The sequence below is a fragment of the Myotis davidii genome, unplaced genomic scaffold (genome assembly GCF_000327345.1).
Source record: "Myotis davidii unplaced genomic scaffold, ASM32734v1 scaffold118, whole genome shotgun sequence".
Classification (NCBI taxonomy): domain Eukaryota; kingdom Metazoa; phylum Chordata; class Mammalia; order Chiroptera; family Vespertilionidae; genus Myotis; species Myotis davidii.
In genome coordinates this window covers 60,062-70,184 of record NW_006290441.1, presented here as the reverse complement: position 1 = coordinate 70,184, position 10,123 = coordinate 60,062, and the positions used below count along the sequence as shown (strand labels likewise).

Below are 10,123 nucleotides of genomic sequence, written 5' to 3'. Positions count from 1 at the left end.
TGCTGAACGTGCCTGCCTTTGTCCTGCATTCAGCACTTTCTCTCTGCATAGGGTGACCATGTGATTTATTACCCAAGACACTTTTGAGAGCAAAAGGGATCCTACTAATAACTGACCTGGGTCATCAGGCAAAAACCCTGTTTGGGGAAAACCATTCTCACATACCTGCTTCATCTATGACATTTCACTCTCTAAGTTCCTCAAGTATTTGCTCCAAGTCCAACTCAAGGACTTGTCCATAGAAGGTACTAATTAGGGAATTGTATTTAGAAGGCTCTGATCAATGAAACAAAGAAGAGAGGATGAAGTGATGGGAGTGGGTGGAATAGATGTCAGATAAATGGATAGGTAGGTAGGTGGGTGGGTGAGTGGGTGGATAAGTGGATGGATGGATGGATGGATGGGCTGGGTGGGCCTCCAAATTACTTAACCTTTGCTCAGAGAGTAAGCTAATTACCTGAGGACTGTACTAGTTATTTGAAAGCTCCTGTATTTATCCATTAAAAAGAAGGAAAAACAAACAAACTCTCCCTCTATTTGAATTCTCCAAGCTGGCCTGGGTTCCTCCACCCCAGCCCCCCAGCTGAGTGTGTTTCTCAGCTTTCCTCTGTGGCCCCAGCTGGAGGACAGACACACCCTGGCCTTCATTTCCATTTGGTTGACTGTGGATTACTCCAGGAGGCAAACAGTTTGCTTCCAACAGAATGTCTTCCAATAAAGAAAGAAAAGATTCACCATCCAAGAAACAGCCTACTTGTTTGGACTAAACACGAGCTGCACTGAAGTACGAATGGTACGGTCCAGGCCCGGGAAGCCAGGGGCCTTGTTTCACTTCTGGAAGCCTCTCAACTCCAGACTCACTTTCTTAAACACCAGTAACGTTCTCAGTATCAGGAATGCTAATCAGTATTTTGTATTTTTCTAAAGCATATTTTTCTCTCCTCCTCCCAACCCTTCTCCCCACCCCCGTTTCAGAAACGAGAAGGAATCCTCCAGTCTCGGCAAATCCAAGAGGAAATAACTGGTAACACAGAGTATGTCAACACCATTGTTGCCAGCGATTCTGTAATGGAACACAGATGTTTCTCCGAAATTCGTCCATTTGCTGATATTTAGTTTTCATTTATTGGGATTGCAAGAGGGATTATACTTCAGCCAATGATTATAGCTTAGCCTTTTCCATGCATTCAAAACATGCCTCTCAATGCTTAAGGTACAAACTTGGGTGGGGAAGTGGGGAAAGAGAATTAGCAGTGATTGAAAAATTCTAATTTTGTGGCACTCCGGGAAAAAAGTGTGCCCCCAAAAGCCAACCAGCATGAAATCGTCATGCCATAAACATGGACTTGAATTTAAATTGCTAGCCTTCAAAAGGACGTTTTTCTTCCTTTTCTGAATCTGATTGATTTGGTCGCATGCCATGACCCAGAAAGCCCCTCTCTACCTTACAGGGATGTTTTTGTTCTTTTCACTTACTTTAAGAAATTGGAATATCAAAACATCTAAGAGGTTTGCTGTGGGGAAGACAAGTTTGGTCTTAAGCAGAAAGAGCAGGACCGTGTGTGGGTTTGAGATCCCTGGCAGGACTGGCCCTGGCCACATGCGAGGCCGGGCAAAGTTCGTTTTATGCATCCCCTGGCTCCATCTCTCCTCTATCCTCCCTTGAACAAGAAGAATGAAGTGAAAAGAGCCGAGACCTCTAATCCAGCCTCACTTGAGTTCAAATCCAGACCCTGCCACTTTACTCACCTGCTAGTCTCTTAACCTCTCCGACCTCAGTGTCTTCATCTCTGAAGTGGGGAGCATTTTGCTAACCACAGAGTGTGAGGATGTAACGTGGGAAGAGCTCGGCCTTCCCTTTCCCATGTCCTTCATTGCTGACTTTTCTGGCTTTTCCCCATCACAGCTGACCCACACCAGCCAAGCCTTGCCCAATCTATAGGAAACTCACTTCCCCTCCCCCATTGTGGCTGACGGAGGTCCAGAATGCTGTGGACCACACCATGCATGTGCCTTAAAAGGGCCCAGGATAGGCCAGAGATGTGGGGAGGCCCTTCCCCAGATGCCCAGTTGATGGCCTGCCTCCGCACCACTCCAGGGTCCAGTCCTGACAGCCGAGGGGGCAGCTGATGTACAAGGCACACTGATGCTTGGCGTTGATTCTGTGAGGGGCGGGCTGAAAGCTGCCCTGACAGGCCTGCCGGGAGGAGAATTCCTCACCGTCCCGCCCCCACCTCCCCTCACCTCTGCTTGTCCGTGGAAAAGAGGAAAATATGTCTGAGAAGATCCTGTGAGAAGCTCCCAAACCAGGGATCATGAAGCTTCAGTTTTCAGAGCGATCTCTCAGCTGGCCCTGTGCTTTCTGTGGCTCCTTTCTGCCATCTTGCCACATAGACAAACAAGGATGCAAACTCCTAATCATTTGACAATACACTCCAGTCTCTGAAGCATGTTTGTATCTGTCGATGTTCATAATTCACACGTGAAGCAATGATTACACCTCCTAAAACCCCACAGCCCAAAGGTGGGGAAGGAAATTATCACTGGTCCGTCCAGCAGTTAACTCCAAGTTCACTGTTCTTTCCAGTGCATTGCCCGAAAGTCATCATGTAATGGGTGATAGAAGCGCAGTTGGAATAAACTAAAGAGACCCACTAATGTATTAAGAAAAAAATATATTGAGCACTTACCTATATACCAGGAATTGTGCTAAAATCTTTCCACTTACTAAATTATGTAATGCTCACAACATGCTAACCTCATTTTAGAGATAAGAGACCTGGTGCCCAGAGAGGTTCGTTAGCTTGCTCAAGGTCACATAGCACACAGATGGCTCTGTTGGATTTAAACCCAAGTAGTCAGTCTTTAATGCTTGTGTTCTTAGTTCTCTGCTGCTTCACTGCTAAAAGTCCAGTTCCAGTTCCTGCCCTCTTTGAGAAAAACCTATCCTGGAGCAAGGCGAGGTGCAGCTTAATGGGTATCACAGGATGTATAGGGGAGAGAAGAACTTGACCTCCCCAGGCTAATGCCCACAGCACCCTGGGCAGTGAACTTACTAAGTGTAGAATGCCAAGAGAGCTTTGGGGCTTTTCAATCAAGGGCAAAGAGAGAAGATTCACACTGTTTTCTTTCTCCTTTTCCTACAGGGCTCTCTCCGGAAGGCATGGTGAGTTGCGTAAGATTGTCCATTGGTGCTGGTGGCTTCCACGGGGGTCTAGTTAATTCTGCAGCAGCTGGGAACCATAGGCACTCAGCTTGCTTCCTGCATGTGTCTGCACCAGCCTGGTGACAGAGCTACGTGGTAGGGAGGGTCTGCTTACTGGTGGGAAGAGGAAAACTAACCACAGCTGCATAGTCCTTTCGCAAGTAACCAGACCACTGACATTGCTGGGCCCTGGATGGGTCCTGGGCAGTCTTGCTCGAAGCGTATGGTGAGAGTAAAGAAAGGAGGTGTATCTACATGCTCGGACTGTCTCCTCTCTGCCCAGCCCTTCTGGAAGCTGCTTCTTTCTCTTTCCTTTTCATAGCTCCTGTCTCTCCCATCTCCCACAACTTTGGGCTTGTTCACAAAATCTGTGAATGTCAGAGGTCACAATCACCTTCCTGGAAGTCTCGGATTTGCCCATCGGTGGAAGAGTAGGGAGATACAGACCCGGGATCACCAACCTTCCCTGCCCCAGGTTTCCCTCCATTATTTCACTTCCCAGTTCAGAGAATGTGGGGGAGGAGGGGCAGCTAGAAGAGACCTGCAGGGGGCCAGGGGGCGTGACTTTGCTACTTCCTATGATCCTGTATTTGCTGTGCATATTTTGAACAATTCCAGTAATGCTAAAACAACTCAGATCAGTAGACATATCAGTCTACTGAGCACATGCACATACTTTCCCATCTTTCATCTCATAACACACCCGGGAGGTCCATTTCTCAGATGGCATTTTAGAAGAGGAAACTGAGGCACAAAGCGCCGAAGTGACTAGGTCACTCAAGAGGAGGAGCTCGCATCCTGTCCGGAGCTCTGGTTCCCAACCTGCGTATTGATGCACGTGTGCTGCCAGGATGGTTGGCCGGGTGTCCCGGTTTTGATCACTAGGGTGTGAAGTGATTTGATATTTGGATATCATCCTACCTCCAAAAAGCTTCCGAAACGCTTTGCAGCCATGACTAAATCATAATGTAATGAACACAAAGACTGAAGAGAAATTGCAGGTCCCCAGTTAAAGTGCCTAACAGAGCCCCTCAGTCCCGGCCCAAAAGAGGTTTGACACAGAGGGTGGACGCACACACACAGCTCCCTAGGTGAGCATAACCCAAATCTCTGCCCTAAACCCAGCTTCTAGAGTTCCCCGCGCAGCCTCAGACCCCGGAAAGTTTCCATCTGTACCTGACCATGTGGCCTGGACCTGGGGTGGGCTTCCTACCAGGAATCAGCTGTGCCCTTCATCGACCTTTCCCTCTTTTTCAGAACGTGATGCCTTCGACACCTTGTTCGACCATGCACCCGATAAGCTCAACGTGGTGAAAAAGGTGGGGAAGAGGTGCCTGGGAGGGAAGCAGGAAAGATGGGGGAGGGGGGTAGCAAAGCATTTTAGGAAACATCATCCCTATGGCTCGCAAGCTTCCTGAGACTGGCTTTATCACCAAATCTCTGCAAACATGGGCTTTCCTGCTTGCTGTCCATTTTTCCTGTCTTATTCTCACTGGAGAGCTCATCCAGTCCCTTTCTTCTCCCACCAGGATGATAGCGTCCTGAGACTCAGGGGGTTCTGAGACCACTATGAGCACCCTTTGTTCCCACCCTTACTCCACCTCCAGCCGTCCCTGCCTCCACACAGGCACAGGCACCTGCACCTAGAAAGGGACTGCAAGGAGGGACCCAGTGGGGTCATTTCTTCTCTGGCCCCCGACCCTGGGGTCAGACCCTCCACCTCTCACTCTCAGACCTCCTAGCTCCTCTCACAGTGTGAATCACATAGTGTCCAGGACCGTAAATCTTTGGGAGTCTCCTTTCCTATGAACTCCGGGGGCTTGGCAGAAAAGCCTCCCAGGCTGCTCACTCATCCTCACTCAGCTCGGCAGCTCGGCACAGGGATCCCAGGCCCCGTGCTCTCAGCAAGGCCTCATCACGTGGTCACCCTGGTCCTTGTCCTCACGGTGGAGTCACTGAGGTGGCCCCGAGGGCTTGGCACTGGTGAGAGCCTCCATCTCAAAGCCGCCTGTGCTTCTTTTTTTAGACTCTCATCACTTTTGTGAACAAGCACCTGAATAAACTGAACCTGGAGGTCACAGAACTGGAAACCCAGGTGGGTGACAGCCCCGAGGGAAGCGTGGGGGCCAGGCCCTGCTCAACAGCTACCATTCCAAGTGCCCCATCCCTGCACGGCCAGGAGGGCTTTCCACATTGACCCTCAAGCTTTCCCAGGAGGGAGGGGATTCTATTCCTGTTTGGACTTTATCTGAATTTACTTTGAAAAATTGCAAGAATATTATCATGAATATCTAAACACTTCACCTACATACACCAATTATTAATATTTGACCACATTTGGGGTTTCTTTTTTTCTCTCTCTCCACCTAAGCACTTCAGCATACATCTCTTAATAACAAGTACATTCTCTTAGATAACCACATCCACCGATCAAATTCTGGTAATTTTAACATTGGTAGAATACATCGTTTAGGTTAAACCATATGCAATTGCTGATATTTGACTACTTTTGAGTAGTCACATGGTTCAAAGAAACACTATATTTCAATTTTTTCCAGTCTCCCTAGTATTCTCACATGCAGTATTTAGTTGTCATGTTTCTTTAGTGTCTTGTTATAGGACAGATCCTCAGCCTTTCTTTACATGACGTCATTTTTGAAGAGTGCAGGCTCTTTGATTCATAGAATGTCTCTAAGTATCCCTCCTTACAATTAGATTCAGGTTATGCATTTTCAGTAACAATACCACCTGAGTAATGGTGTCTTCTCAGACACTTTTGTCCAGCAGTCCGTGACTGGTGACAGTAACTTTGATCACAGGGGTAAGTTGGTGTCCACCAGACCTCCCTACTGCTAAGGTCCTCTCCCTCCTTTATAAGTAATAACTAATCTTTAGTGGGAGATACTTTAAGGCTGTGTGATATATTCTGTTTCCTGACCTCCTTTCATTTGTGATGAATTTCTAAAATGAGGCTTTCTTTTGAGCACATGGACATCTCTTGTTGTTTCTAAAAGCAATTCCTGGCCCAGCCAGTGTGGTTCAGTGGTTGAGCATCAGCCTATGAACCAGGGGGTCAGGGCACATGCCTGGGTTGCGGGCTCAGGCATGCAGGAGACAGCCAATCAATGATTCTCTCTCATCATTGATGTTTCTCTCTCCCCCCCCCCTCCCTTCCTCTCTGAAATCAATAAAAATATTTTTTAAAAAATAAATACATAATAAATAAAAGCAATTCCAGGTCTATGCCTGAGTACTGTCTGAGTGTGTCTGGACTCTGTGGAACGAGTTTACATGCTCTTTGGGGAGTTAGGGAACACTCTGGAAAAGTGATATTTCCTCAAATGAGCTAGAGTGAGCTCTGGGACTTTCCCTAAGTTTGCATGAACAGGTTGTGCTATGAAAGGGAGTCTCTGGTGAGTGTGTTTGGTGTTTGTCTGCGGGTTTTACCATCGAGTCATCAGAAAGAGCAGTCGGGGTGGGAGCTGTCTATGTCAGTGGCGCTCAGAGCTGTGAGTAACCCCGACCCTAACCCAAGGTCCTCCTCTGAGTTGATAGATTGGAATTTTTTATTCTCAGCCCATTAGAGCCACAGCCACAATGAGGCCCAGTTAACTATTTCCATAGGCAGGCCTTGATTCTAACATGGATGCTGGGTCTGCTCTTGCATTGTCCACGTCTGGGGTGACCTAGGATGAATCATGCTCAGGCCCTACCCACCTGATGGATGGAAGCAGGCAGGAAGCTGCGCCTCGGCCAAGTTCATGCAGGGTCGTATGCCCACAACAACGGTGAAGCACAGGCCCACCAGCCAGCCACCTGGCAGATCTCTGACTCTGGGCCCAGCTCACATTCCAGGCAATTCAGTCTACTTTTTTTTTAAGTTTCCTAAGATGATTCCAAGAACTTTGGCCTCTTGTGAACTCTAGCAACTGTTGTTTATGCCCACAAACCTTTGGTGGCCCCACTTCCTTTGAAAGGTTCTAGGATACCAGATACTCACCCGACCTCTCTACCTTTGCTCAGGCCCCACTCCATCCCTAGAACACCTCCTCCTTCCGCATTTTCCTCATCCCACAGGCCTCCACTCCTCCACAAGCCTGCCCCAGTGCCCAGCACACACTCACCTTGCCCTTCCTTGAGCAGAATACCTAAATCCCTCTGCTTAGCCTAGGAATCGATGGTCCCTGAGACCAGGTTCCCAGCCCGTCCAGACTCTACTGTCCTAGATGGGAAGGTAGGGCTCTAAGCCTCTTGTCCTGGCCCTCAGCACACAGTTGTACTTTGCCAGTAAGTTGTGTCCTGATTGCTTTGTTGTTTTCCCAGATAGTAAGCAATACAGTACATCTTCACTTAACACCATCAACAGGGTCTTAGAAACCATGACTCAAAGCAAAATGACATATAACTAAACCAATTTTTCCATAGGCTAGTTGGTATAACCAAGTTCCTACAGCGTATTTTTGGTCACAAAAATGTCACCAAAGTTCTAAATAAAGACCCCCTCCCCAACTTGTCTAATATTAAACATTGAAATAAATGTGAGTTCTGCATACATTTAAGAAATATTAATAAAAATAAGTAAGAATTCTTTTCCAATCTGCTTGCTCCAGTTCAGGGTCACAGGTGGCTAGAGCCTATCCCTGCAGCTCAGGGCACAAAGCAGGACCCAGCCCTGGACAAGACGCCCTTCCATCCACACTCACGCAGACTGGGACACTGTAGACACGCCAATTCAAGTGACGTGCACATCTCTGGGATGTGGGAGGAAACCCGAGTACCTGGAAGAAACCACGAGACATGGGGAGAGCATGCCAACTTCACACAGACAGTGGCCACAGCTGAAAGTCAATTTTTTTCTCATCAACCTTATAATGTAATGATGTTATTCAAGGACCTGCTATAGTTAAATATTTATTAAGTTTTGCCTACACATCAAGCAGTACTCTAGGCACTTTATACCTATTAACTGGTTTAGTCCTCATGATAACCCTATTAAGTAGAAACTATACTTCGATCATCCCCATTTTACCAATGAGAAAAATGAGGTACAGAGAAGTTATGTAACTTGCTTAAATCACACAGCCAGTAAGTGGTAGAGCTGGAGGCCTAGCTTCAGAGCCCAACTTCATAATAGCTACACTGTGCTGCCTCTTAAGCGATGATACAATGAGATATGAGAAAGGAGAATGACGAGGCCTGTATGACACTAGAGTTCTTTGTTCACAAAGTACTTCACCCTAGTAGCCTCATGCCATTGGCCTTGGACATCCCCTTGCCCTCCTCCTTCTGCCCCACCCTAGCTAATTCCTGCTCATCCCTCCAGTCTCCATTCAGGCAGCGCCTGCTCTAGAAGCCTTCCCTGTTGCCTTCCGTGGGAGAGAGTGACCCTGTCACACAAGCCAACCTGCTTCCCTCCATCAGAGCAGCTGCTGCATTTTCTCCACATCAGTCTCCCTATTGGGCTGTGAGCTTCCCTAGGGAAGGGGCCACACCTGGCCCTTAACTGTGGTCCATGTGCTGGATCAGGGCTTAGAACATGACCAGTGCTCAGTAAATGCTGGATCATGCCTGGCTGGTGTGGCTCAGTGGTTGTACATCAACCTATGAACCAGGAGGTCACAGTTCAATTCCTGGTAAGGGCATATGCCTGGGTTGCAGGCTTGATCCCAATGTGGGGCATACAGGAGGCAGCCAATCAATGATTCTCTCTCATCATTGATGTTTCTATCTCTCCCTTCCTCTCTGAAGTCAATAAATACATTTTTTTTAAAGATTTAAAGATTTAAAAATATATATTTAGAAAAAGAAATCCTTATTATAAAAATATTTAAAAATAAATAAATAAATAAATGCTGGATCAACTGAGATCAGGACCGTGGGCGCCGTCTCCAGTGTTGGACCAGCCAGATATGGGACAGGCCAGACATGTTGACATAGAAGCTGACAAACCCTCTGGATGGGGCTTGCCTTGGGACTCAAGGGCCCAGTGCCTTCACCTGACTCTCTTTCTCCAGTTTGCAGATGGGGTGTACCTGGTGCTACTCATGGGGCTCCTGGAGGGCTACTTTGTGCCCCTGCACAGCTTCTTCCTGACCCCGGACAGCTTTGAACAGAAGGTAAGGAGAGGCGATGTGGAGGGAGGCCCTAACCCAGATGCTCTGACTCATCCACCAACAGCTATGCTGGGGCCATCTGGGGAAAAGGCAGTAGATTCCTGTCTACCCATGGTCTTCAGTGGTTGGATGGGAGGCCCATTCTGATGAGCACTGAGCTGGAAAGGAGCTACCTGAAGGCCACAGAGCATCTGACCACTTTCTCTCCAACGACCCCCACCATAGCCTGGCCTTGGTCCCCTAGTCATATGCTCCATCCAGGTATCACTGGCCAGTCTCATCTCTCCCAGAAGTGACAAGGCTGGTCATACCTGACCACCTACACTCAGCCTCATTCCGATGACTCACAAGCTGCCACAGCCTGTGTGCTAGACAAGGGGCATTTGATCCAAGGAAGAAACCCTTCTCTGCTTCTTGTGCATATGTCTTGCTCTCCAGTTCTTTCAACTGAGAGCACTAATGTGTCTGAGTTGAAAACCCTGGTAGTTAACACAGGAACACAGTAGAACAGAAAGAGGATTTTGAACGTCTCTAGCAATACTCACCAAGAGTAGGCTGGGATAGGCCAGCCCACACTCCACATGGCCTGCCCATTTTGGTAACCTCACTTCTCCTTCAAATTAGGACATTTTAGCTCAGCCCTTTGTCCCTCTAGCTCCATCACTTCCCAGGGGCAGATCCCAGGATCCACAGGGGCCCAGGAATGAGTGTGCAATAACATAGGCCCTGCATTTCTCTTTCCAGGTCTTAAACGTCTCCTTTGCCTTTGAGCTCATGCAAGATGGAGGTTTGGAAAAGCCAAAAC

At 47.9% G+C, this 10,123-nt stretch overlaps 1 protein-coding gene across 1 annotated transcript in view; it reads left to right on the top strand.

Annotated features, from left to right (window-relative positions):
- Window positions 1-10,123, top strand: part of PARVA (parvin alpha) — a 66,822-nt gene that overhangs the window by 44,363 nt on the left and 12,336 nt on the right. Inside the window, exons 7-12 of the mRNA XM_006763456.2 lie at window positions 976-1,034; window positions 3,147-3,166; window positions 4,463-4,524; window positions 5,232-5,300; window positions 9,220-9,321; window positions 10,063-10,123. Of these exons, the coding sequence (XP_006763519.1) occupies window positions 976-1,034; window positions 3,147-3,166; window positions 4,463-4,524; window positions 5,232-5,300; window positions 9,220-9,321; window positions 10,063-10,123 (373 nt within the window). The remainder of the gene's footprint in view (window positions 1-975; window positions 1,035-3,146; window positions 3,167-4,462; window positions 4,525-5,231; window positions 5,301-9,219; window positions 9,322-10,062) is intronic.